This window comes from Malania oleifera, chromosome 3, assembly GCF_029873635.1.
Source record: "Malania oleifera isolate guangnan ecotype guangnan chromosome 3, ASM2987363v1, whole genome shotgun sequence".
NCBI classification, from domain to species: domain Eukaryota; kingdom Viridiplantae; phylum Streptophyta; class Magnoliopsida; order Santalales; family Ximeniaceae; genus Malania; species Malania oleifera.
In genome coordinates, this window is record NC_080419.1 from 65,235,077 (window position 1) to 65,258,680 (window position 23,604).

General features: G+C 35.8%; 1 protein-coding gene across 1 annotated transcript in view; it reads right to left on the reverse strand.

The window, feature by feature from the left end:
• Positions 1–10,573, reverse strand: part of LOC131151971 (prolyl 4-hydroxylase 1) — a 71,981-nt gene extending 61,408 nt beyond the window's left edge. The window contains exons 1-2 of the mRNA XM_058103506.1: positions 10,352–10,573; positions 8,998–9,045 (exon numbers count right to left, since the gene is read on the reverse strand). Of these exons, the coding sequence (XP_057959489.1) occupies positions 8,998–9,045; positions 10,352–10,415 (112 nt within the window). The 5' untranslated portion in view covers positions 10,416–10,573. The remainder of the gene's footprint in view (positions 1–8,997; positions 9,046–10,351) is intronic.
• Between the last annotated feature and the right edge of the window lie 13,031 nt (positions 10,574–23,604).

Below are 23,604 nucleotides of genomic sequence, written 5' to 3' on the forward strand. Positions count from 1 at the left end.
ATAAAAAATCAAACTCGTATTTTTGAATATATGAGAAGTTTTTCAAATATGACCAAGAATTTTCCATTAGTGAGTATTATAGCACTCTAAAGGGTATGTGGGAGGAACTCGACAATTATCAACCAATTAGTTCCGACATTGAGATGATTAAGAGGCAACAAGCAGAGTTCTTAGCTGCAAAGTTTTTTAGCTGGGGTGAGTCCAAAGCTTCAACCCATCTGTGATCAAATTCTTGCCAGTGAATCCATTCCATCAAATGAATGAAGCATATGCTAGAATCCAAAGGATCACCAAAGATGGCTTTCAGTCTTCTTCTCAAGCTTCCTCATGTGATAGTTTAGCCATGGTTAGCACTATGTTTAACTGTGGTTGGGGAAGTGTCAGAGGGCAAGGATAAGGTTTGGATGGCAATCATGGCAAAAGTAGTGTATCAAAGCAATGAGTTCACAAAAGCAATTCTCGCATTTGCACACATTGTGGCAAAGACAATCATACAATTCATCGATGTTGGGATCTCCATAGGAAACCTACTTGGGCCTATAAGTCTCTTGCTGAAGGTGATTCTACAATTGCCACTTCTAGCGCACCTAGCCCCTCCACTAGGGAGTTAAGTACATCATCTACCATGTCCTGAGAAGAGAATAACAATCTTCTCTGCATGGTTCAACAACTTAACCCAGTCTTCTTCTTCTAGTGCTACTGTGGCCCATTCAAGTACAACCCGTACTTCTTCCCTCTTCATCCTCCTCACCATGGGTTATTGACTCTGGTGCCTCTTCCCATATCCATATGATAGTCCTAATTTATTTCAATCCATAAAACCCACTACTTTACACTCCAAGGTTACTCTTTCCAATGGTTCGATTATGGAAATATTCTTTCATTTCCTTCTAATCCTCTTTCTCCTGTGTTATATCTGCCTAAATCTCCCTTAAACCTCTTATCAATTAGTCAGTTAACTAAATCACATAATTGTTCTGTGACCTTTCCTTCTCATTGTGTTATTCAAGATCTCCAAACAAAGAAGAGGATTGGTGATGAGCTTGAGAAGGATGGTACGTACTATTTCGAAGGTGGTGGTGGTAGATCCAATTCTTGTCACAGCTTCTTCAATTTCTAGCCATGGATCAATGGCATGCTCGTTTGCGTCATCCACCACTTTAAAAATTGCAACAAGTCTTTCCTATGCTCAAGTCTATTTCCTGTTTTGAGTGTTTTGTGTGTTAATTAGGAAAACATACTAGGACATTTTTCCATCTAGAATTAAGGCCCGTAGTAAGTCATTGTTTTCTCTTACTCATTCAGATATTTGGGGTCCATGTGGAGTCAAGAATTTGACTGGTCATCAATATTTTGTGTCTTTTGTGGTTGATTTTTCACGCATGACCTAGATCTATATGTTTAAAGACAGTTATGAATTTCTTAATGTATTTACTCAGTTCTACGATGAAATAAAAACACAAATTGGCATTAGTATTCAAATTTTTCAATCTGATAATGCACTTGAATTTGTTCAAAATGAGCTTCAGAATTTTTGCCAAAGGAATTATTCATCAAACATCATCTGTACATACCCCTAGGCAAAATGGAGTAGCTGAATGGGAAAATAGACATTTACTTGACATAGCACAGTCTCTACTCTTTCATATGCATGTTCCTTAAATCTCTTGTCACAGCTTCTTCAATTTCTAGCCATGGATCAATGGCATGCTCGTTTGCATCATCCACCACTTTAACAATTGCAACAAGTCTTTCCTATGCTCAAGTCTATTTCCTGTTTTGAGTGTTTTGTGTGTTAATTAGGAAAACATACTAGGACATTTTTCCATCTAGAATTAAGGCTCGTAGTAAGTCATTGTTATCTCTTACTCATTCAGATATTTGAGGTCCATGTGGAGTCAAGAATTTGACTGGTCATCAATATTTTGTGTCTTTTGTGGTTGATTTTTCACGTATGACCTAGATCTATATGTTTAAAGACAGTTATGAATTTCTTAATGTATTTACTCAGTTCTACGATGAAATAAAAACACAAATTGGCATTAGTATTCAAATTTTTCAATCTGATAATGCACTTGAATTTGTTCAAAATGAGCTTCAGAATTTTTGCCAAAGGAATTATTCATCAAACATCATCTGTACATACCCCTAGGCAAAATGGAGTAGCTGAATGTTAAAATAGACATTTACTTGACATAGTACAGTCTCTACTCTTTCATATGCATGTTCCTTAAATCTTTTAGACCGATGCTCTCCTTATAGCCTGTTATTTGCTTAATAGGATGCTTTCTGTTGCCCTTTTTCGCCCTATTTCTTTTTTTTTCTTTTTTTTTTTTTTGCTAAGCTAGGATTATCAAAACAAAGCAAAAAAAATCAAGGAAACACAAGCAAACAAAACCAACACTGAAAACACAAACAAAGAAAGAGGCAGAACACCAAAGGAAAAGGGAAAAAAATGGCTAAGATGGGGAGCAGGAAGTCTGCAAAAGTAGCCTTCTAAACCCCAGGAGGGGAGGGGAGGGAAGGGAGGGGGGGTTGGGTTGCAGAACTTGAACTGGATAGTGAACACTCCCTTTAATATGTCTTGAAGCTGCTGCCCAAGCACTGCAGGCATTAATGGAATGAGCCAGTCCATATGCATGAAGTTAAAAAATCCTGAGAAGCCCAGAAGAGAGTTCCTTGTATCCTTGATCATCTGACCATAGCTCCAGCTGATAGATCTGTTAGGCTGGTTATCTCATCGATAATATATTCTGCATCTCCTTCAACAATTTCCAAAGCCATGCCCTTTGTTATTGCTTTGCTAATGGCAAATCAGGCAGCAATAGCTTCACCAGTAGCTGGATCCACTGCTGGGTAGAAATTTGCCCAGGCTCCAATCACATGCCCCAAAGCCAAGGTCTTAAATTTCGATTTCGACTCAAATTTCGAAGCTTCAAAAGTACGGAAATTTTGATTTCGATGTCAATTTCGATTTCGATTTGAAAAAATAACAGAAATTACTTTAGAAATGGTTAACAAACATAATAATACAAGTTTTGGGACTAATATATAATATATTACAAATTAAATACATCTTTGTTTTGTATGAGGTAGAATAGTTGTAAAATAGTATGTGTATCAAACATATTTGTAAGATAATGCACATTAAACATATTCAGTTAATACAAATGAAATTCATAAATAATTTAAATATTATTTCTTATACAAATAATGATAATGTAGACATGAATGGCTAAATAAAATGTTACTATAAGCTTATTTTTTCATATAATTTCAAAAGAACTTGTAATAATCTTTTGTTTCGATAAAATAAATAATATAAATTAAAAGAGAAATTTCACTTCACTCTTAAATCTCTTAAATCTCTCATTTGAATTCTGATAAAATTTCATTGTATAGTTAAAATTTAGACAAATTTTGAGATTTCGACAAATTTCAGATGATTCGTTGAGATTTCGATGGAAATTATGCAAGACGGAAATCGAGCCATTTCGATTTCGAGGGTGATGGAAATCGGAAATTTCGACAATTTCGTGGAAATTTAAGACCATGTCCAAAGCATCTCTAGCTACAGCCACAAACAAAAAAAAAAGAATTTTAACGAAAGACTGCATTAAAGTTTATTTTTGTGGATCCACTTTGAGGGGTCCAGGTCTTAGTTCCTACTGATTTGATTTGTGTGGGAAGTGGACGTGAGTTATCATGGTATCAAATTGATCTTCCCTTTTTTGCCTTATTCTTCCCACAATCCGACCAAACTACTTGTCCTCCACGTTCAGAGAGCCACAAACCATCTGGTCAAGCCATTGTTGAGCTTCAATGTCCTTCCCATTTAATCTCCTTTATGGGAGAGGGAATAGCAGGCAAAATACAGTCCCTTTTTCAATCAGTAACCCCCGCAAATCTTTACACACCCCATCATCCAAAAGGAATAGAGATACCATCTGAACCTTCTAACGGAATTGCTGGCATGATAAATAACAGTAAGCCTCGTATTTCACACACCCTCATAGGCAAGTTGAGTGATAAGGGTGAGCTAGCTAAGATGAAACATCAGTCTGGATATTCAATTCCACACAAGATCAATCCCTGTATTATATGGACTCTTGTGAAATGAGCTCCCTCAATAGGGATTGCAGAGCTAGCCAGTCAGTTTGCAATCAGGCCTTTCTGTTATCCAAAAAATAAATATCTCATAAGCAAATTCACTATCAAAATCACTCTCATCATCGAACTCATTATCTCACTTATTTTTTGCCCTTAACTGATCTCCTTCATTAACCTTAATCAGAACTAACTGAAATATTTTATTTCTTTTTTTAAGTTTTAGGAATGTTGTTTTGTCTTTCTTTTAAAAGGAAAGCATATGTTTGTCCAGAAATGAACTTCTACGAAGACTGACAAATTTAGTTTGATAGCAGAATAGTGGGAGATGGTGTAAACATGGCAGCCGTAGTTTTTACTTTTCTCCAACTGATCACTGGAGTGGCTTTGCCTTTCTTGGGTTGAAGGTCCCATGAGAAACTCTTAGAAGAATGCTAGTTCTGAAATATGCTGGAATATTCTAGGGTAGGATGACACTTTGTACTAGAAGCTGCTTTGGGAAGATCAAATATATTTTTGAATTTTTAATGACTTGCTTGTGCCAAATGGATTCACAAGATATTTTTGAAACTTTGAACATTCATCATAGTCCACTGTGGCCTCTTATCTATGAAGCTAGTCTTCTTTCCTCAATTTTCTGACTGATCATTGCACACTGTGACAGTTAATTTTTTTTTATGACGAAATAAGTGGTCTCTCTCAAGTTTTACCAAAAAAACATGGATCGCCCCTGACTTTTGAAAAATGCTATATTCTTTGACATTTAAATATAATGACACTTATAGTCTTATACCCTCTTTGTTAGTCAACCATCTCTTATGAAAACAGTGATGTGTTGCCTTTATTTGGAACAAACATATGAAAGGATTTGGTAAAAATGAATGCAATAGCCAATTCTCAGCAGGCTTTTCGTATGTCTGCAGACTACAAAGCTGTGGGCAAGCATCATTTTTTGAACATTAAGGTATGTGTCTTTATGGTAAACCCCACCAAAGCTAGAATATTTTTCCTTATTTTTTTAATGAATGCTCCCCTTGAAGAGATAGTTCAAAACCAGTCTAAACCACTGCCAAAAAAGGGTGGATATGTCACATTGCAAATCACACTACTAAGATTTTAAAACTTTTATCCCATGGAAATTGAATTATTCTGTTCTATTTTATGTAAGATTTGAAATAAGCCTACTCTGATTTTTGCTCCCTGAAGCAACTGTGCTCTATTAATCTCTTAGGGAATTCAAGGGCACCTTCTTCTCTGCAGTGGCTCTCCAATTAAACCATATATTTTTGCAACAATTTTGTTTCTTGGATGATCTTTCATGGGACATCCAAAGCCCTTCCTCATAGAATGAAATAATAATTTGTACTAGATGATAAAGATCTTAGCATGTTCATTCGGGCTCTTCTCCAAATACATATATGGGCCATATCACAAGGCATGTCTATCACATCTTCCGCAGCTTTCTACACAAACCCAGAAATAGAAAGTGACTGCTGACAAAAATGCTTCCAGCTGGCTGAACCCAAGCATCATGTTTTGGCACATTGACTATAGAGGGGTTTTTTTATCAGATTTAAAGGACAGCTTCTTCGAGGGACCCAGAGATAGCTAGTGCATTTGTAAATTCCAAGCACAGAAATCCCAATCAAAAACACCGCACAATGCTTTGAGTGTGGTTTTTTTTTTTTTGGGGGGGGGAGAGGAAGCTAAAGCACGTAAAGTGAGTGGTTGATCAGTAATTGTATCACTCTTTCCTTCTTTTTTGCCCCTAATTGATTTCCCTAGTGAAATTTATTCAGAACTAACTGCAAAAAAAGATGATACAAGAAAACTCCTTTCACTAATTTTTGCTTTTTTTATTTCGTTTTTCCTTGCTAGTACCTTTCTTAATAACATTTTTCATACAAAATGACAGAAGAAATAAAAGAAAACTTCATAATTCCAAAATTGTGAACAATGACGTTCATAAAAAATAAAATTAATCTTTTGAAGAAATTAAAACTTAAATAAACTCAAAGTTGAAACTTGTTTAAGTTTAAAATTTAAATCATGACACACACTTAAACTAATAAATTCAAGTAAAATAATTTAATATTCAGAATACCATGAGATTGTACTGAACTCTTGCATTTTTATGTTTTGAACATCTTTTTTCTCAGAATTTGCATCATTCAGTTAAATTTTAATACCAAACCAAACTGGCATGACAATATATGGGATGAACAGAAGCAAATTAAAAGAAATAGGTTTTTTTTTTTTTTATAGAAAAAGAAAATCATTAGATAAAGGTAGAATTTACAAGCAGGAGCGAGGACATCTCCTTAACAAAGTCTATAATCCTCAGGAAAACCAAAAAAGAAAATTGCAAAAGTACAAAATGACAAAAGAAACTCAAGATGCCCTAAGGAGAGACTTCCAATCACGCTGAACTTTTGAAAGTTCCTCCACCACCGCAAACCCCAGTTAGATTCAGGCATGATAACTTTTTAGTTATTGGAACACACATTCCCTTGAAATTTCCATAGCCCATACATTAAAAAAAATCCATAAAAAGAATTTCTTCCCACACCAACCAATATGGTAACTTCTTCACTGCAAATATAAATGCATTACATTCCTTCCACAAACCCCAAAACACAGCAAATAAAGCACCATTCCATAATGCAATTCCTTCCTTCTTCCTCCCAAAACCCAGAAATTGCCAAGAACTCCTCCACAGTTCTAGGACAAACCCAGCTTTCTTCAAAGTAATTGAATCCTACCATGCAAAATCGCAGTGCAGGAAAAGGTGTGAAACAGACTCTGAACAATTAAAGCAAAGCATACAAATATCAGGAAGGAGAGCCTTTAAAGGTCTCCTCATCTGAAACAAGTCATTAGTATTTATCCCATTAAGCACAACCAACCAAAGAAACACTTTGATTTTTGGGGGAATTTTGGCTTTCCATATAACCTTGTAAAGAGGAAAATATAAAAATTTGTCCCAAAGAAGAATTCAAAGAAAGATTTACAGGAATAGACTCCCGAAGAATCCAACAACCAATATCGGCCATCATTTTCGGAAGATACCCTATAATTATTCGACATAATCAATAAAGAAGATAACTCAATAGTTTCCCTATCATTCAAGGCTCTCCTAAAATGAAGACATGGAAATTATGTCACAATAGCCAAGCTACTGAACACAAGATTCCATCTGGTGAGGAAGTAGGCAGAAGCAGAGCATATTCAATCATGATAAAGATACAGATGTTGAAATAGCAAACAAACACGTGAAAACTGGGAGCAGTATGAGAAGGTATTTGCAGCTTGAAGCCTTGAATCAAAGACATTCAACCCCTCATCTAAAAATCTGGACAATGAAGTCTGGATCAAGGAGAGAGATGGAGAAAGAGTTGATCGTATATGAGTGATGAAAGAACAGACTAAATGGATGACGGATATCTGTGAAGCATTTTTTTTTTCTGGGAAGAAATAAGAGGGCTGGTTCCAATCACCCTCTGTTTACAGCAGAACCAACCAAATAGCAGATTTTTGCAAATTGCAAAGAGGAACCTCAGAAGATCTAACAGGAACTTCTGAAGGTGATGCAAAAGAGCTGAAGGCTTGGAAAGGCTTTGGTTATAGAAAATTGGCTGAGGATATTCTGGACACATTCCCCCCTTCCTGTTTTTTTATTAGTATGGAAGGAAAATACAACAACAACAACAACAAAAAAACAAAGCCTTACGTCTCACTAGGTGACGTCGGCTATATGAATCTTTTCTGCTAATTTATGCGATCATGGACCATTTCTTTTGACAAATTCGGGGTTATTAAACTCTTACTCGCTATCTCATTCATAGTTATTTTAGGTCTACCCCTACCCCTTCTACTGCCCCTCACAGTAACTACCTCACTCTTCCTCACTGGCGCACTATGTAGTCTACGTTGCAAACGTTCAAACCATCTCAATCGTCCCTCCCTTATCTTGTATAGGAGCTACACCTAACTCATCCATCTAAGCATTCTCATCTCGGCATCTTTTACTTTTTGGATATTTTGTTTCTTCGTCGCCCAACATTCCGATTCATATATCATAGCTAGTCTTATAGCCATCCTATAAAACTTCCCTTTTAATTTTAAGGATATTCTATGATCACAAAGCACACTTGAAGCATATGCTTTAAAAAACACATGTTTCAGCACATGAAGCATTTCAAAATGGGCCAATAATTTCAAATGAATATTTCAATTAAAACAATATCATACTACATGATTAGATATTAAATTCAATAATAAGTTGTTTAGTTCATAAAAATACTTGTTATGTAATAATGAGTATTAGATGTATGTGTTTTAGTAGTCTTAAGCATGTATCCTTCTCCTTAGCATGATTAGCAATCTGCAATTTATAAACTCCATATATTATAAAATTGTCATGTCATGTATACATTTTCTTCAACTTCTTTTGTTTTAAATTATGCAAATCATATATTTTAACAATTTACAAAGTTTCATTTAAAATGTCCACAATTACTATAAGTTTCCATTATTTCTATAAACAAAATTGAAATTTTGGTCCAACTTTGTCCAAACTGAGACCTTCAAAATTTCCTTGGAGATCAAAATTTAATTCTTAAGAAGGGGAGCTTAAGCGCAATGGTAAGGTTGTCGCTGTGTGACCTGGAGGTCACAGGTTCGAGGCGTGGAAACAGCCTCTTGCAAAAATGCAAGGTAAGGCTGCGTACTATAGACCCATTGTGGTCTGCCCCTTCCCCGAACCTTGCATACACGGGAGCTTTGTGCACCAAGCTAACCTTTTTTTTATCAAAATTTAATTCTTAAATACTAATTTGAAATTAAATAAGAAAATCTATGATTTGAAGACGAAAGATTGAGAACATGTACCATATGTGTCTTCCAATCTTCGTATAAATGCCAACTGAAATAAAGCACCTGCAAACCCAATTCTGAATGTCACTTATATTACACTTTTGAATGTGTAATAACAAATAAATGCACTTTGATCTAACAAGGCCATGTTTTACAGCCATATTTAGATAGATAACAGAAAGAGTCTCAAACTACAGCTCAACAGTTACCTTCAGCTTCTTACCAAGAGAAAAAAAAAAAAAGCAGAAGCAGAACTATAACCTACAACTCCTCTTTAAAGGAGCAAATTGATATCTTGCTTCCAACTGCAGTGAAAGGGTGGGCAACTTTGAAAGGGATAAATATCATTCAGATTCTGTCTTTTAAAAGAGATCCACGTGATTGGAATATGGACATTTTCATGAGAGTCTTTAACTGCCTGACAACCAAAGGTGGTGAATGTTGAAGGGAAGATAAGAGTCAGAAGGACTTTAACAGAGAACAATCATTTTTCAGTGAAATCATTTTATGTGAAGTTCATGGAAGACAGGACTGCTAATCAGGACCAATCTTCTTATGAGAACCCTACTGACATTTCGAGGTTTGCTTGGAAAACTTATGGGGTAAATATTTTAACAATAAACAGTTTAAAGAAATGAGGCATTGCTTGGTCAGAGGTGTTACTTGTGCAAAAGGCAGGAGAAGTCAGTGAAACCCTTGCTGGGTCAGAACTTTGTGGTCTCTGGTCTATGCAACTTTTCGGGAAAATGAGTTGTTGCAGATACAGTCCAGGGTGAGCCTGCTCCTCGGAGACTTTTAAGGCTGCTGAAACTTCTTTTGGGGGGGGTGGGAGAGGGGCGGCGTGGGGGGCGAGAGAGAGAGTGAGAGAAATGGCCACTTAGCATTTCAAGGTATCGCCAAAATTTTGTTTGGATCATGAACACACAAGTTGTTGATAGCGTTAGCTTTTATAATATCGTTAGCAATTTTCAATTCTCTGGTCAATTAAAGAAAATAGATTCTGCTGCATCAGTAATTTTTGCCATTGTTGGTAACAACAGACCAGATCAAATCTAAATCACAAACATGCTCAGCATATCACATGTTCGTTAAAAGTCCTAACTTGAAAAATGCTACCCCGAGCTCGTTTGAGCACAGAAGATCTATTCAGTATCAAACATATATACACACATATGCATACACATACAATTTTTCAATTTCTAATAATTTCCTCAGCTTTCTTAGCAAACATACGGACGTTAAGAAATTGAATAACGCGGCATCAAAATCAAAACTACCAACCACATAAAAAAATAAAAAGAAAAAATTGAATGAAGAAGAAAACCAAAAGAAGATAATCAAAATTGATAATTGAGAACAGAAACATTACCTATTATCATTCCAACAGTAACAAACGTCAACAGACCGAAGATAATTTTCATAGCAGCCGCCATGCGCTGATTTGAAAAGAGGGAATCTAGCGAGAGAGAGAGCGCGAGAGAGAGGCCCGGAGTCCGGAGAATCTAAGAAGAATTCGGTGAATTCATATCCGACAGAAGAAAATTATAACGCCCGGTGTTTTCCATTTTTTCTACTATTACTTTTGTAAGGTAAATTACAATCCCACGGCTTCAGGTTTGACTGTATTTTGAGCGTTTCTTGACTAAGACGACGACTTTAAAAAAAAAATGAAATAATGTAAATTTTAAATTATTAAAATAGGAGAGAATTGAAATTATTTACAAATCTATAATCAATAATAATATAATATTAAAATAGGTTATACTTGTTTCTGACCTCCTCCAAATCTCAAATTCTATTTTTTCAAATTTTTTATTTTAAAATTTTAAAATTTAATTTTTAATTAGTTAAAATTCTTTCTCTTATAATTTTGGCTCATAAAACATAACATCACTTCGATCTTATAACGGCGTAAATCACTTTTGACAAAACTTTTCTTCCCTCCCTTCTTTCTCTTGCAAATCTCTCACTTACACTCCAAGAAGATAAAAAACCAAAATTAGGACCTTTAGTGTCTTTCTCTAGAAACTTAATTAAAGCACCTTTATTTCTGATAACAATGAAAAAAAATCAGCAAGATACACATTTATTATGGTATCTCCAATTCTTTAATTTTATGCAAATGAGTATAGCAAAAGATGAAAGTAGATGAGGCCAAGGTTCCGGTTTGCATAATTAAATTCTTGAAATTTACCTACTTTTGGAGTTGTGGGGTCGGCTTCAAGGGACACGAGATTAGTCACGTGGACCGTAAAACGGACATGTGGAAACCCGGTACGTAATCCAAAAAAAAAAAAACAAAAAGAAAATGTTCCGGTTTGCATAATTAAAGTATGTCAATGTGATGGAGATGATGGCTAAGGTGACCACACTAAGAAAGGGTGCTCGGCCATGCTTAATTTTTATTCTTTTTTTAGGAGAATGATTTAACAATGATACTTTTAGAATCTCCTAAACTTTAGTTGTGCCAATCTTTTTTGGACAAATATGATTGTGGAACTTTATTTTTTTTGTTAATGACATTTGATTTTTAAATAGTATAAATATTAATTATCTTATTAAATTATAAATTACTAGACAATTTCAAATTACTAAAATAAGTTTAGCTTCAAATATTAATCAAATTATTAAATTATAAATTTACTAGACAATTTCAAATTACTAAAAATAATTTCGAAAAAAGTAGCACAACCCTTTAGGTTTCCACCAAAGTTTGGCTTAAGAATAATGTTTGAAACAAATGAAAAATATTACCAAAATTTTTAGGTGTATATCTAATTAATTACCTGGTTAAATTGCCTTACACTTGCATAATGAATTTTATTTGATGACACTCAATTTTAAATTTTTATTTGCCATGATAATGCAAATGTGGTTTCATTTATTTTAAATTTAATTATGAATAATTATAAGTAAATATACTTCAAGCTCAAATTTTAGTAATATCATTAATAGATGCAGTATTTGTACACTTATAACATAATTAATAATTATGAATAAAAAGTATACCCTTCTTAATAAAACAAAAAATTTAGTAATGAGGGTATATCATATATGTGTGTGTGTGTGTGTGTGTTAAATTACAAATTTACGAGGTGGTTTATTTTTATTTATGCAATGATTTTTAAATAACAACTACATGAATAAAGTTGTGTTCCCATAATAAAATAAAAAATTTAAAAAGAATAGCAAATATCATCTTATATTGACGGATACAAAAAATTTAGATCAATTATGATCAGCAAAGAAAATTTTAATTTAATACGTTAATTGTTACAAAAGTTATATTACTAATTTATTTTACACTTCCAATATATTAATAATTGTATTTATGGATCAAATTCAATATATTAACCAACTTATTAAATTATATATTAATTGAACAATTTAAAGTTATTGTTTAAAAAAAAAAAAACACCCCAACACTTAGGTTCATTTAGTTTGTGGAATAACTATTCATTGGAATAAGATAGAATATAGTAAAATTTTGGAAATATAACTAATAGTTATTCCTTCTATGTTCCTTATTATTTCATTCAATGTATAATAAGAAATGAATAGACATTTTCATGGTAAAATTAGGAATAGTTATTCTTTATCTATGTTTTGTTGTTGACTCATAAAAAAAATTCACATGCTTATTTGCTTTACAATATCAATATAATTTTTTTATAACTAATTACAACTAGCCTATTATAACTAACTTATTTTTAGGAATATACATTTTATGAATCAAACATAAGGTCAAGATTTGCACCAAAGTTGAGTATAAGGAAAATGTTTGTAGTATATGGAAAATGTTATTAAAATTATGAAGTTGATGTCCAATTACTTGGTAAAACTTTGTGATTTAGCATAAGAAATTGACATTTTATATATTTTTATATTTAAGAGTACTCTTAGAATCATCCCCCCCCCCCTTTTCATAGCGCATAACATGATGTCTCTACTAGTAATCAAATGCAGGGCAATTAGTATCTTTCAAATAGCCCCTAGCCCATATAAATAAGTCTCGATTAATAGCATTTAATGATTTTATATGTTTTTTCTCTCCCTCGTTGTATTTGTGAAAGAGGAGTACAAGTTTTGTAACAGGAATAAATAAAGTGTTTTCATCACCAAACCTAATGGTTAAATGAAGTCCTCAAATGTCGATGTTAGGGTAGACAAAATGATCAACATAATTGCCCATGAGATTGTCGGAGCTCACAACAAAGACATTGGTGAATATCTAGCAAGTACACAGGCCAAAACTTATCAATCAATGCAGCATAAATCTCGACAAGGAGATGGTCAAGGAGGGTAAGACATCAGTAACACCAATTTAAACAAGGTGTCACATGAGCTGGAGGCCAAGGATGGCCTCAAAGGAGGTGACAACAAAGGGCACAAGAGAGTTGTGCATCATATAGGTAGAATCGTCCAATAGGTTGCTCATGTTGCCATTAGTGGGCTTGTAGTCCTTACTCATACATCTTGGAAAGACTAAATATCCTCCTTATAAGGTATGAACCATTAGCCTCAAGGTTTCATAGCCTAATTTTGATGATAACAAACTACTTAAATGCCAATTACTTTGAGCTTAAAAGTGATACACAAGTTGCTAACGAATTCAACTCTTTCATTTTGTATTTGATTGTATTTTCTAAGTTGATTTATATGTAATCTCTAAAGAAAATGAATCAATGTAAAGACCCGAAAAAATTAATTTATGAAAATAATAAAGGAAAGGAAAAAGAAAGAAAAGAATGGGAAAAGGAATTTAAAAAGGGGCATCAGCAGGGACTCATCGACAAACTCATGGTCTTCGTTGACGAACGTCCTTCTTGGTTCCATTGATGAGTACACATGTCTCGACGAAGAGAGGATATTGAGAGCATAGAATTTCAAGCTATTAAGGGTTTGTCGACGAACCCATTATCTTCGTCGACTAACGGTTTTCAGTGACTCATCTACGAAACCATTCTTCATCGGCGAATGCCCTTTTATGACTCGTCAACAAGTATACGTGTCTCGTCGATGAGGCCACGTGAACAGTCATCTATATAAAGGTTCAAATCAAATTTTCAGTGAGGGTTTTGTTTCTTTTTCCTCTTTCTCTCTAACTTTCGGTTTCCTCTCCCTTCTCTCTTCAATTTTGGCTTGATTCTCGCCCGAATCAACAACCCAATCATATGGGGTTAATACGTGACATTAGCTAGCTATCCATTCAAGGTATGATTTTAGTATTATACAGATATAGTAGATGATTTATATGTATACAGAAATCTAGTATGACACGGTATGTTATATGGAAATATGATTTATTCAGATTTATATAGAATAGTTTTACCTGATTTATTAAATGCAATTAAATTATGTTCATATTTTCCTTACTTATCAAATATAGTTTAATATGTACGGTATATGATATAATACAATAATACTCATGTTGCCACACATTGATATTAGTCTATCTCCCTTATTAAGAGGTGTCTCACCCCAACAATATAAACATTTCAAGAAACCCAGATCGACGAGTGGAGCAAGCTCCGAGATAGAGAAGACTATTAGTGCTACCCTAGCTAAAGGGTAAGTAGTCGAGTCAAGTTCAGGATGGATTTTGTGTGATCCTTAGGTTATTATGGTATTTTTTTTGGGAATGTATATGTGTATTTATGGATACAGTAGAACTTTGGCATTGTATGGTTAAGGATATTTTGGTTTCCGCTGCATAGTTGTCATGTATGTATAAACAGGTGTATCCTTGATTCCCTTGGGGATTGGATTGATTTTGTATATGCTTTACGGTATCAAAGTTATTATTATTATTATTATGTGGAAGAAAAAATATATAGTAGAATTTTGGGGTCATTACAGTTTGTTGTCAGAGCCTAGATTGCTAGGTTCTATAAACTTTAGTGTACAACGGAAATAATACTAGAGTATAGGAATAGATTTTGGAGAGAATAGTACATGGGGTAGATCAGGATTTTAGTAAGTCAATGCTAGGAAATTAGGAGGAGAATTTAGGGTTTTACTTCGCAATCTGCAAGCAGGATTTCCGTAGTGGTTTCTGTGTCTTTCCTGGAGTGACGATTTCAGGAAAGTCATAGTAAAATATTGTCGGGTTGTGTTTCTAAATTGCATGATTGAATCTTAAATTGAGAAGAAGGACGTTAGGTTAATTAAGGATATGAAATTTTAGTTAGATAAATATAATAGTTATGTTATGAAAATAGGGTTCTCAGATCATGTTTATTTTCTTTTCAAGATGGACCCTAGGGGTAGCAGTGCTCACGACAGTGGTAATGATGGTGCAGGGCCCTCTAGTATGGGCGGAAGTGATTTTGACGCAACTTTGAACATTGTAGCTCAGTAGGTTATAATTGAGTTTGCATGGAGCTCTAGGGAGCAGGGAGGCCCATCAGTAGGCCAAGGCTACACTATAGAGCAGTTCACCAAAATGAAGCCTTCGGATTTTTCAGGGAGTATAGACCCGATTGCGGCAGAGAACTGGGTGTAGAAAATGGAAAAGATACAAACTGTACTGCGCTGCACCGATGAGTAAAGAGTTTTATACGCCACCTTCATACTGACAGGGGACGCTGAGCATTAGTGGTCAACTGTGAGACTCTTGGAGGAGTAGCGACCGGTACCTATGACTCTGACCTGGAGCTGGTTTAAAGAAATATTCTTTTATCGATAATTTCCTACCACCACTAGAGAAGTTAAAGTGGAGGAATTCCTAAATTTGACTTAAGGACATCTAACAGTTCAGCAATACGCAGCGAAATTTATTGAACTGTCCCGCTTTGCTCTGTTCATAGTCTCGAATAAGGTAAAGAAGGCAAGGAAAATTGAGAGAGGTCTGAGACAAGAAATCTATGAATAGGTGGTAGTTTTGAAGGTGTAGGATTTCACTAAGCTGCTTGATAGAGTCGCCATAGTAGAGGCGAGCAGGCAGAGGTGTAATGACCTGCCTATTATTCCATATTTATTTTTTTCCTTCTTTTCCACATAGTAACATACGTAATAAACTTGCTAAGCTGTCATAGTCGTCATCCACCTGGACCCATGGGTACAAGGGATATACCTGTTATACAACTCTGATACCTAAGCAGCGAAAAACATAAAATCACGGACATGCCATAGACCACCAAAAACCATGCCAAAGTTCTACCAAACCTGTTATATATATATATATACATATACATACATCTAAAAAAGACCAAAAAGTATCCTAGGGTCATAATCACAAAAATCCATCTAAACCCAGCTCATCCACTTACCCTATAGACAAGGTAGCTCAAACCACTTCTACTGCTACGGGCTCTATCCGCCCTCCTACCTGGATTTCTTGAAGTATTTGTAATGCTGGGGTGAGACACCTCTCAATATAAATGTGTGGCAACATGAGTATTTTTTGTGATATACATATAAACAGTACATAATTCATATCAGGTCTAAACAATTGTATCATAATTGAATAAAACATGATTTAACATAACATAGTTTAACATACTAAATTCTTGTACTGGAAAATCATTTTATATAGACATATCATACTTAAATTATACCCAAGATAGATAGATAGTTAGTTATCATCATGTCTTACCCCCCACAAGACAAGGTTGTGCGGCCTGAAGGCTGGACCTAGCAATGGCTGGCTAACCATGCTAAGTTAATATCGATTACAGTGTAAATACAATGGGCCTATTCCACCTGGACCGGGCTACCAGGTGAACTACGACACTCCCATAAAGCCACATCGACTGTCATCTCGCACACTCTACATAATATGTGTGGTAGCACTAACATAAACGTAAACATACAATTACGGTACTATGCTTCGTGAAACTAAACTAAGCTATTCGGGTTGTGATAACATATAATACATTGCATGATATTGAACATAGCAGTTTCATATTTCAAGGTAAACATAACATAAACATATTTCATAAATTCTTACATATCATACATAATCACAGCGTCAACGTCGGTACAATTCAAACGTAAAAATCACGGCATTTATGCCGATATAATTCATAATATAAAAATCACGGTATTTACGCTAGTATAATTCATAATATAAAAATCACGGCATTTACGCCGACATAATTCATAGCATAATAAACATAAATTCTTAAAACCATAGTTTTTGTACTATTTTTATGGTTTTCCCGAAAACTACTTTAACATGTTTATCTTGGAAAAATCATAATATTTCAATATAACATAATTTTCATGAAAAATATTATACTCATGCCACACAAATGTAAGTAGCATCCTAAACTCATAATTTGTTCTGAAATCATATTTTCTTATAAAATGTGTTAAAACCATTTCCCTGTTCAACAACAGTATTCCCAAACATAATTCTATATCATACATATTTTCCTAAAAATAAATGTTGTTTAATTCATAATAATTTCATGAAAAATACTAACTTAATTTATTCCCTTACCCGACTTACTTAGAAGCCCACAAAATATTCCAAACTTACACTCATGTGTTCCCCAGCTCAACACCCCCAAATTGCATTTTTCCCAACAAAATTTCAGTATTATTCTATCTAAAACATTTTCCTTAGTCTGAAAAACACCAAATGCCTTATAAAATTCAAAATAACCAACTTACCCAGATTTTGGGATAGTGCCCAAGTTGGCCTAACCAACAATCTACTCCTACAGACTTGAAGAAAATCTTCTCAAGAGTAGAGTAGCTGCTTCCGATCATCAAATCGGCAAAAATCAAAGCCAGAAATTTAAAGAGAAGGAGAGAGGAGCGGGTTTAGAGAGAGAGAGAGAGAGAGAGGGAGAAGGATTTTTCATGAAAATCTCACTGAAAACCTGAATTTTGCATATTTATACAGGCGACTTCGTCGATGAAACACGTCACCTCGTCTACGAGTTTAGGAAGGGATTTCGTCGACGAACTCCTAACCTTCGTCGACGAATTTCAAGCTCTGCTATAACCACTTTCGGTATTTTCCCGTCGACAAGACATGTGACTTCGTCAACGAAGTAAAGAAGGTGGTTCGTTGACGAAGAGAACAAATTCGTCGACGAACCTTGCTTAATCTCCTTTAAATTTATCCTTCTTCTCAATTATTTAATTATTAAAATTTTTAGGTCTTTACATTCTCATCTCCTGATAAAATTTCTTCTTTGAAATTTACTATCTGTATTGAACACCATCCTTTGAGGAAAATAGACTACTTATTTTATTACTTACCCTCACTTGTGGCGAAGGAATACCGTGGTTACATTCAGGGTTCTGGGAGATTACAAATACATAAAATAAAAATTCTCTCAACCAAAATACTACATATTAACAGAAAATTATTACACGTACTAACTAATCTACACAAAAGAAACTTAACATACTTACCTACAACTTTTCCTGATTACTACTAATTCTATCGTATTTTTTCCTCAAGCTCCCATGAAACTTCTTCCACCGCATGATTCCTCCACAAGACTTTCACTAATGGAATTCTCTTATTACACAATTCCTGTTCTTTCCTGTCTAAGATCTGCACTTGTACCTCCTCATAAACCAGTGAATCTCTGAGTTCTATCCCTGCATAACTAACCACGTGGGAGGGATCTATGACATATTTCTTCAGCATAGAAACATGAAACACGTCATGTATTCTGGATAAAACTGGTGGTAAAGCTAGTCGATAGGCAACTGACCCCACTCTCTCCAGTATCTTGAAAGGGCTAATAAACCTAGTGCTCAGCTTACCTCTTCTCCCAAACCTCATAGTTCCTTTCAATGGTGCTATTTTTAGAAATACATAGTCTCCTACTTCAAATTCCAATTTTCAGCGGCGATTATCAACGTAACTTTTCTGTCGACTCTGAGTTGCACTAATTCTATCCCTAATAAGTTGGACTTTATCATGCGTTTGCTGCACTATTTTTGGTCTAAAAGCTCACCTCTCACCTAGCTCATCCTAGTATAGAGGAGAACGACATCTCCTACCATATAGCGCCTCGTAAGGTGCCATACTGATGCTGGTTTGATAATTGTTATTGTATGCAAAATCTACCAGCGGTAAATACTAGGTCCAACTACGCCCAAAATCTAGCACACATGCCCATAGTATATCCTCTAATATCTAAATCATTCTCTCTGATTGCCCATCCGTCTGAGGATGAAATGTCGTGTTGAATGATAACTAAGACCCCAGAGCCTCCTACAAGCTCCTCCAAAATCGTGACGTGAAATGTGGGTCTCGATCTGATACTATAAAGGCACACCATGTGATCGCACTATCTCTTGAATGTATATTTCTACCAGTCTGTCCATGGAGTAGTTGATTTTTCATAGGGATAAAGTGAACGGTCTTCATCAGTCTATCAATGACCACCCAAATAGCATTCTGTCCCTGTCGCGTCGGGGGTAAACCCATCACGAAGTCCATAGAAATATGATCCCATTTCCACACCGGGATGTAAAGTGGTTGTAACTGGCCGACCGGCCTCTAGTGCTCAACCTTAACCTGCTGGCACGTCAAACACTATTGCACAAACTCAATAATCTCTCTCTTCATACCACTCCACTAGAAATGCTCTCGTAAATCCCTATACATTTTAGTGTTACCTGGATGTACCACTGCAGGGACCTATGAGCCTCCTCAAGGATCGTCCTTCTAATATCCTCATCTGCAGGCATGCACAACCTAGTACGGAACCTCAGAGTTCCATCATTAGAAATACTGAACTCCTCCCCTTGTTCGTCATGTACCTTCGCTATCAACTCTACATCATTCTTCTAGGTTGCTTTAATCTTTTTATATAACATAGGCTGCACCACCAGGTTGGCAATCAATGCCTGGGAATCACTCTCTACTAATTCCATGCCAAGCCTCTCCAAGTCCATCTGGATCGGGTGCTGAATTTCCACTACTGATAATGTTGCTATCATGGACTTTCGGCTCAGCGCATCAGCCACCATTTTGCTTTACCTGGATGGTAACTGATGGTGCAGTCATAATCCTTGATGAGCTTTAACCATCTTCTTTGCCGCAAGTTCAACTCTTTTTGCGTGAAGAAGTACTTTAACCTTTTATGATCTGAAAATATTTCACATCTCTCTCCGTACAGATAATGCCTCTAAATCTTCAGTGCATGAACCTCTGTAGCCAATTCTAGATCATAAGTGAGATAATTCTTTTCATATTCTTTCAATTGTCTAGAGGCATAAGCTACTACTTTGCCTTACTGCATCAATACACATTCGAGCCCCTTCAAAGACGCGTCACAGTAGATTACGTAACCACCACCTCCTGATGGAATAGTTAATACTGGTGTTGTGATGAGCCTCTGCTTTAATTCCTGGAAGCTTTGTTCACAACTGTCGTCTCATTCAAACCTGACATTCTTTCTAGTTAGTCGTGTTAGAGACCCTGATAATGCTGAAAATCCTTCTACAAACCGATGGTAATATCCCGCCATTCCTCAGAAACTCCCGACTTCCTGTACATTCCTCGGTCTAGCCCAATTTACCACTGCCTCTATTTTGCTAGGATCAACAGAAATTCCATCTCTTGAAATAACATGCACCAAAAACGTAACTTTCTCTAACTAGAATTCACATTTACTAAACTTGGCATACAATTTCTTTTCCCTAAACATCTGAAGTACTAGCCTTAAGTAAATCTCGTGCTCCTCAAAACTCCTTGAGTATACCAATATGTCATCAATGAATATCACAACGAACTGGTCAAAATACTGGTGAAAGATTCTATTTATCAAATCCATGAATACAATAGGAGCATTTGTTAGACCAAATGGCATAACTTGAAATTCATAATGCCCATACCTGGTCTTGAAAGCTGTATTTGAAATATCTTCGGTTTTAACTTCTACGTGGTGATAACTTGGCCTAAGGTCAATCTTGGAATAGACCCGTGTACCCTGAAGCTGATCAAATAGGTCATTTATACGGGGTAGAGGATACATGTTATTAATTGTTATTTTGTTTATTTCTCTGTAATCTATGCACATCCTCATAGTCCCATCCTTCTTCTTCACAAATAACACTGGAGCTCCCTAGGGCGAAACACTAGTCTGATAAACCCTTTATTTAATAAATTCTACAACTACTCCTTTAATTCTCCCAATTCCAATGAAGCCATTCGATAAGGAACTTTAGAGATCAGTGTTGTCCCTAAAAGTAAGTTGATAGTAAAATCTATCTCATGATCGAGAGGCAACCCAAGTAGTTCCCTTTGGAAAATTATCTGAAAACTCCTTAACCACTGGAATTACCTACACTAACTGTGGCGGGGCGCACACACATGATCCTACGAATCTGAATTCCTACTTACTTAGGGGTCTAAAGATTACTTCTCTTTAATAGCAACAATGCTAGCATAATCAGCTGTCCTCAATCCATGCCCCAATATCACGTTGACCCCCCATAAGCCTAACACCACAAGGTCGACTAATGATACTTTCTCCTAATAATATACCCTTCTACAACCCATTTCTAATCCAATCGGCATAATTACTAACAACTTTAAATCTAACAACCATGTCTCAATCCCAAATAATTAAACATATTCCAATAATACAAACGAATGAGTGGTACCTGAGTCAAATTAAAAACAATAGCTTATAGAGTAAAACAATAAGAGTACCTGACACAATGTCTCCGATAGCCTCAGCATCTCCCGGTGCTGACCGGTAAACCATGCCTAATCAGTATTTCGCTGCAGACCTCCATGGGGCGCCTGGGCATTACCTCGAAGCTGTCTAGGAATGGATGCTATAATATGTTGCGCACGACAGACTCGTGCTATATGACCCAGTTTACCACATCGGTAGCAAACGTTCTTCCCTACTTGGCATTTCTTGTATGTCTTTTCCAACATGTCAGGCAAACAGGATAGGTATGCCCGCTCTGAACCTCACAACTCCCTATCTTCTGCCTCTGACCACCGCTAAGTACACCTTTCCTCCTTGGACCTCGGCTGGGCCCTACTTGAAACCCGGGAGGCGTAGGCCTCTTTCTCTGATTCAATTCCATAAACTCCTCCACCCAAGCATCCCAAATAGAAGGGAAAATGTATTGCTCACTGGAAAATTCTTTAAAATGATTCCACGTCAAGGTCGCTGGTACTAGCTTTTGCTCCTTAAGTATCTTCGCCGACATCCACCAACGCTTGGCCTCCCTAGACATCTTAAAAACAGTATACAACACCTTCTATTCTTCTGCACAGTGAAGACTTGCCAATATATCCTCCAACTTTTGGATCCACTCCTTTACAATAATTGCATCAGCCCTTCCCGTAAAAGTCAAGGGATTCATACAAGTAAATTGCTCAATAGAGCAGCTCGGATCAGTTGGTGACCAATATTGTCCCCCAGGATTCCACACAATTCCAGTCATAACCTGTTGACCTATACTACGCAACATCTTCTTAGAGTAGCTGCCACCAATGCTGAAAGTCCCTACTTTGCCACTACCTCCAGCATTCATGTTGCTGCTACTGGGATCCATCCTGAATAGACAATAATCATAACTTAGGGACCCTACCCTTATAATTTATGTATCTAACCAAAACTCTTAATATCCCTCTACCCTAACATGCCTATCTTAATTCAAGATTTAGTCCTACACTTTAGAAACACAACCCGACAATAGTTTACTATGACTTTCCTGAAATTGTCACCCTAGAAAAGACACAGAAACCACCATGGAAGTCCTGCCTCCAATTATAGAACAAAACCTCAAACTCTTTTTCCTATACTCTGGTATTGTTTACTCTGCACTCTAGAGTCTACAGAACCTAGCAACCTAAGCTCTGATACCAAACTGTAACGACCTGCCTACTTTTCCATATTTATTTTTTTCCCTTCTTTTCCATATAGTAACATACATAATAACCCTGCTAAACTATTATAGTTGTGATCCACCTGGACCCATGGGAGTACTAGGGATACACCTATCATACAACTTTGATACCTAAGCAACGAAAAACATAAAATCACATACATGCCATAAACTACCAGAAACCATACCAGAGTTCTACTAAACCTGTTATATATATATACATACATCTCAAAAAGACCAAAAAGTATCCTAGGGTCATAATCACAAAAATCCATCTAACCCTAGCTCATCCACTTACCCTACAGACAAGGTAACTTAAACCACTTCTACTGCTACGAGGCTCTATCCGCCCTCCTACCTGGAATTCCTGAAATGTTTGTAATGCTGGAGTGAGATACCTTTCAGTAAGGGAGAAAAATTAATATCAGTGTGTGGCAACATGAGTATTTTTCGTGATATACATATAAACAGTACATAATTCATATCAGGTCTAAATAGTTGTATCATTATTGAATAAAACATGATTTAACATAATATAGTTTAACATATTAAATTCTTGTACTGGAAAATCATCTTATATAAACATACCATACTTAAATTATACCCAGGATAGATAGATAGCTAGCTATCGTCATGTCTTACCCCCCCACATGACAGGGTTGTGCGGCCCGAAGGCTAGACCTAGCAATGGCTGTCTGACCATGCTAAGTCAATATCGGTTATAGTGTAAGTACGATGGGCTTGTTCCACCTGGGTCGGGCTACCAGGTGAACTACAATACTCCCATAAAGT